Source organism: Chrysochloris asiatica, unplaced genomic scaffold (assembly GCF_000296735.1).
Source record: "Chrysochloris asiatica unplaced genomic scaffold, ChrAsi1.0 scaffold00040, whole genome shotgun sequence".
NCBI classification, from domain to species: Eukaryota; Metazoa; Chordata; class Mammalia; order Afrosoricida; family Chrysochloridae; genus Chrysochloris; species Chrysochloris asiatica.
This window is the reverse complement of record NW_006408558.1, coordinates 21,922,566-21,928,640: the sequence shown is the minus strand read 5'-3', so window position 1 is coordinate 21,928,640 and position 6,075 is coordinate 21,922,566. Positions and strand designations below refer to the sequence as shown.

At 48.2% G+C, this 6,075-nt stretch overlaps 1 protein-coding gene across 1 annotated transcript in view; it reads right to left on the bottom strand.

Annotated features, from left to right (window-relative positions):
* The window catches only part of LOC102830454 (chromosome unknown open reading frame, human C11orf95), a 5,649-nt gene extending 5,278 nt beyond the window's left edge, over nt 1–371 (bottom strand). Inside the window, exon 1 of the mRNA XM_006861095.1 lies at nt 135–371. Coding sequence (XP_006861157.1) covers nt 135–371 — 237 coding nt within the window. The remainder of the gene's footprint in view (nt 1–134) is intronic.
* Between the last annotated feature and the right edge of the window lie 5,704 nt (nt 372–6,075).

The window sequence follows — 6,075 nt, the reverse complement described above, 5'->3', positions numbered from 1 at the left end:
GCAGGCACGGGCGGCCGGCCGCACGGACGGCTGACTGCTGGCTCGGCGGCGCGGGCTGGACCGGGGTGGGGATTCCTGTCTGGGGCCCCTGGGGCTCCTTTAAGGGCTCCTGGGTAAATTTAAAGGGGCCGCACGCTATTTCCTCCTGCCAGCTCGCGGGGGGCTCGGGGGGAGGCGCAGAACCCAGCCGAGGCTCCGCAGCCCACGGCCGCCAGGAGCGCGGACCTCGCCGACCTCGCGGGTCTGCACCGCCGCTTCCGTGGCTCCAGTCCCCGTACACGAAGGGTGGCTGAGGTGGCTAGGGGCGCCCGCGTCCACAGTGACGCTCTTCTACCCAGGCTCGGCGTACAGCCACCGCCCCCTCGGGGCATCTCAGCGCCCGACTCCTCGCACAGCGCTGGCAGCACCAGAGCGCCTGATGCTGAGCCGGGGAGCCCGCTCCTTGCCACGGCACCCTCCTGCCGAGCGAGCTGGGATAGAGCGGAGCGCGGACCCCGCGGCGGATGCGACTGGCCGGGGCCCCAGCTGGCTGCGCCCCGCCGAGAGGGTGGAGCCGCGGGGGCGGCCGCGCCCCCTCCCCCGGGAGCCGCCCGGCAGCGCGGGGAGCTTGGCTTCTCCATTGGAGAAACTGACGGGAGAGGATCCAGAAGCCGGCGGGGGCCAAGGCCGCGGGCACTCGGGCCAGGAGAAGGGGCTACACCGGGGCCCGGCGCGGCGAGGCCAGGTGGCCGGGGGCGAGAAGCCCAGAGGATGGGGACTTCGCGGCCGTGACTCGCTCCTGCCCCCGCAGGCCGTAGCTTTAGACCCCAGCCGGCCCGAGGCGGCGAATAACGCTGGCCTGGGACGGGGTGTCGAGCACCTGGGGACGCGCGCCACCAGCTCCCGGCGGGGACCTCAGCTCTTGGGAATCGGAGAGGAAAGGACTCCTCGCGGCAGCCCGGGGTGCGGAACGGCTGAAGGAGCAGGTGCTTGTGGTGCTTGTGGTTGGTCGCCCACAACAAAGGCAATTCCTGGAGATCTAAATTACTGGGTGCAAGAGGCTGGGCAGGGTTTGTTCTCTTCATGGTCTGGATGCGCCGCAATCAGCTACGGAAGTCAGGGCGGACAGATTCGTTCACTCAACGCCTACTGTGTTGCCGGCATTCTTTTGGGCATACAGCAGTGTACAAAACAGACAAGACTGTTGTTAATTATTTTTGTGATTTTGAAAGCACCCACGGCTTAGAAAAAAGAAAACAATTCTAGCCCTTCGGGAGCCAAGGGAAATATTAAGTCTAGTTGAACGCTGGAAGGCTGTGTCCCCTAAGGGTTTCTTAAGTCCTTACTGGTGTCTGTCACCTTGGGAGATGTCTCATCTTCTTCCTCGGTCCTCCTGATGACCTCTGAGAGACATCAAGTGAGCAAACTGAGTCTCTGTTTCACTGCTGTGCTCTCTCCACTGTCTGCCTTGCTCTAGGGAGGAGATATGGTTCCTTTCACCATCTTGAGGTCCCTGGGGCCACTGAACCTGGTGCTGATGGGCCGCTGGATGGGGTTTGTCACCAGAACCAGATGTTCATTCTCTCATTAAGTCCCTCACGTGGGCCAGGACCAGGGACACAAAGGGAAACCAAGACACAGAACTGGCCTGGCCTTCATATGTTTTTAAGTATGGTTTTAAAAAAACAATAAACAGACAAAAACAAAACAAAAAAAAACTCAGCCTACATAAATGCCAGAAACCTATTCCTTGCCCTGAAATCTTTAAATCTTAAAACAAAACATCCCTTGGAATCTTGTTAAAAACAAAACAATAGTCTAGCTTGGTAGTGGTGGTGGTTGGGTGCTGTCAAATTGGTCCAACTAATAGGCGTCCTGGTGCTGTAGAGTAAGCACTGGATTGCTAACTACAAGACTGGTGGTTCAAACCCACAACTGCTCCTCGAAAACCCTGTACAGGGTTGCTATGTGTCCAAACCAACGGGACAACAGTAGGACACTTGGTGTGGTGTTGTAGGATTAGCTCTGGACTGTGAACCACAAAGTAGGCAGTTCAAACCCTCTAGCTGCTCTTCAGAAACCTTGTACAGAGTCACTATGAGTCCTAGTCGATGCCACAGCACTTAACATCAACAATAGGGTTTCTGAGGCTGTAAAGCTCTACCGGAGCAGCCGGGCTCATCTTTCTTCCAGATTCGAACTACTAACCAGTTCATAACCCAGTATGCCACCAGGGTGCCTTCATTTAGCTTTTTGTTGTTATATGCTGTGGAGTTGGTTCCGACTCATAGCTACCCTGTACAGGGTTTCCGAGGCTGTAAATCATTTAGCTTAACTAGGTAAAAAAAAAAAAATCTGTCTTGAGTTTATATCACTTTTAAGATCTATTTTGTTGTTGTTGTTAAGTGCCGTCGAGTGGGTTCCGACCCATAGCGACCCTGTACAGGGTTTCCGAGGGTGTAAATCTTTACGGGAGTAGAAAGCCTCCTCTTTCTCCCGCGGAGCAGCTGGTAGTTTCGAACCGCTGACCTTAAGGTTCGCAGCCCGATTCGTAACCACTACACTACCAGAGCTCCTTTAAGATCTATCTACATGGGATCAAATTGACAACAACTCTAAAGCTTAGCTGGGAATGTAAGGGACAGTGAGCCTCTGTTAATGGGTGAGAAACAACTCAGCATAAAATGCACAACAGGAAGAATGTAATGAAGGCCCCTAATTTATACTTGTAGAAACTTAAATTGGTGTATGTTTTGCTGTGTATATTCTCAACAACAATAAAATAAATTAAACTGAAGTATTCTGCATAAAATAAATTTATTGAAAACAAACAACTTTTCCTCTAGAGCTGAGGGGGTCTCATACTTTTAATGGCGTTTCTAAAGGTAACCACATTCTGAGCCTGCCTCTGTAAGACACTTTGGTATCCGCCCTTCCGGGACGGTTTCTATACGTATATAAATGTTGGAAGCTGTTGGTCAGCAACTGACTTATAACAATCTCATGCACAAGGGGATGAAACACTGTAATAGTACCATAATTGGTGGCAGATTGGACCTTTGACAGTGTTTTCACAGACTGCTTTTTAGACCTAGATTACCAGGCCTTTCTTCCTAGTCTTCATCTGGAAGCTCTGCTGAAGCCTGTTCAGTACCATAGCAATACATAAGCCTCCACTGACAGGTAGGTGGGCTCTGTGCCTGAAGACTGTTGGCCAGGGTTCCAATCCAGGACCCCTACAGGGGAGACAAGAATTTTCCCAGTGAACACTCCATGGATATAAAAACACTTTTTATATCCCTTACATGGATATAAATCGGATCCGCTTGTTACCCAAAGAAAGGCAGCAGCGTCACCTGGGTCATTTTTAACAACTTCAGACTTTCCCTCCTCCTCCATAGCCAGTTTAGTTTCAAGAATGTCCCCATGCTCTCCTATTCCAAAGCTTTCATCATTTGCTTTTTGCAGTAACACTGTGAGGTAAAAGTTTCACTCCTCAGGGAAGATACGGTGACTCAGAGAATCAAGTGCCTCCCTCAAGGCCATTCATTCATTCATTCATTCATTTACTCAGCCCCTTAATCAGGAAGCACTTACTGAGCCTGACCTGAAAGCCAGGCACCGGCTGGCAATGCAAGGGTTTAAAAATAACCTAACACAGCCCCCGCTTTCACCTTCAGCCCACACTACTGGGGAGGGGAGAAACGCTATCAGGATCACATCATGACTTCCCTGGACACATGGCACTCTGACCCTTCTCGCTCTATTTAAAATAAAAAATTTTTAAATGTAAAGAATTTCTTACATTTTTGTAGGCCCTAAGCATTTCTTTTCTTTTCCGTAATAGGGTAAAAAAAAAAAATTGTTTTGACCCTTGAAGTGATTTTTTCTTCTTCAGATTTCAAAATATATTAAACCATTTTCATGAGCCCTAAAAGCACACCGTGCCTCTTGTGTCCACTGAGAAGTTGGCACAGTGACAATACAAAGTGATAAGTGCCAAGGGAGAGAAAAGGTCACACTCAACCTAGGAAGGATTTCTAGGGTGCATGTTGCTCAAAAGGAGTCTTAAAAGACCAGGACAGATTGGCAGGAGAAAGAGAGGAAGAACTGGTCAACCAGGGAAATGACTGTTGGTGGAAGATTATCAGTGGGAGAGGCAGAGGAGGTAATGGAAATAAATTAGCACAGGGGCCAGAGTCCTGAGTGTCCCTTGAAAACACAGTACCTGGACCCAATCGGCAGAGACTTCTAGAGGCAGCTCTGAGAACACAGAGGGACTGAGGAGAGTGGAAGCGGTTAAAGCTGTTCACACCAGTAAACAGAGCCTATGTTAAAAGCATCCACAGCAGCAGAGCCAATGACAGAAGGCAAAAGATGTGCGCAGAGCCACAGTGTGCTAGTGTGCATTGATTGGCACCCACCCGGATGGAGGTGGAGGGACCAGTGGAGGATGAAATGCGGCCTATCCCCCTAGCCGCCTCTTCTCACCAATGAGCTCGTTGTCAGTGAAGCTCTGTACCTGGAAGCTGCTTCTGCCTAGAATTGTTTCCATCGAGTGGTAAACTCCATATAGGGCAGAGTCCTGGTGTGGCGCTGTGGTTCAAACTGCAAGGTTGGTGGTTCAAGCTCACCAGCTGCTTCTTGGAAATCCTATACAGGGTCTCTATGAGTATGAGAAACTCAGTCTCATCATTCTAGCTTCTAAGAAGCACTCTGGCTGTACTTCTTCCAACACAGATTGGTGTTTGTTCTTTTGGCAGTCCGTGGTACTTTTAATATTCTCCTCCAACACCAAAACTCAAATGCATTCATTCTTCTATGGTCTTCCTTATTCACTGTCCAACTTTCACACCCATGTGAGGTTATTGAAAATACCATGGCTTGGGTCAGGTGCACTTTAGTCCTCACACTGGCATCTTTGCTCTTCAACACTTTAAAGAGGTCTTGTGCCGCAGATTTGCCTAATACAATGAGTCGTTTGATTTCTTGACTGCTGCTTCCATGAGTGTTGATGGTTGATCTGAGCAAAATGAAGTCTTTGACAACTTCTATCTTTTCTCCATTTGTATGAATGTTATTTATTGGTTCAGTGGTGAGGGGGTTTTGTTTTCTTTACATTGAGGTACAACCCATACTGAAGACTGTGGTCTTTGAGCTTCATCAGTAAATATTTTTAAGTCATCTTCACTTTCAGCAAGCAAGATTATCATCTGCATAATGCAGCTTGTTAATGAGTCTTCCTCCAATCCTGATGCTACGATCTTCTTCATAGAACCCAGTTTATCATATTATTTGCTCAGCATACAGATTGAATAAGTATGGAGAAAGAATACAACCTCAGGACATACCTTTCCTGATTTTAAACCATTCAGTGTTCCCTTGTTCTGTTTGAACAACTACCTCTTGGTCTACAAACAGGTTCCTCATGGACACAATTAAGTGTTCTGGAATACTCATTCTCCATAATGTTGTCCATGTCTTGTCATGATCCACACAATTGAACACCTTTGTGTAGTCAACAAAGCACAGGTTAAGCATCTTTCTGGTATTCTCTATTTCAGCCAAGATTCATCTAATGTCACCAATGATATGCCTGGACCCTGGCTGGATCCTGCATGAACCTCAGACAGTTCCCTGTCAGTGTATAGTTGCAGTCCTTTTTTCATTATCTTCACCAGAATTTTACTTGCATGCGATATTAGTGATGTTGTTTGATGATTTCCGCATTCTGATGGATCACCTCTCTTTGGAATGGGCACAAATATGAATCTCTTCCAATCAGTTGGCCAGGTAGCTGTCTTCCAAATTTCTTGGCAGAGATGAGTGAGTGCCTCCAGTGTTGCATCAATTTGTTGAAAGATTTCAATTTTTATTCCATCAATTCCCAGAGCCTTATTCTTTCCCAATGCCTTTAGCACACCTTGAACTTCTTCCTTCAGTATCATTGGCTGTTTATCATATGCTACCTCTTGAAATGATTAAACATCGACCATTTCTTTTTGGTACAGTGATGTATTCCTCCCATTAAAAAATTTTTTTTCTGCATCATCCAGTGTTTTCCCCATGTTGTTGTTGTTAGGTGACATCGAGTTG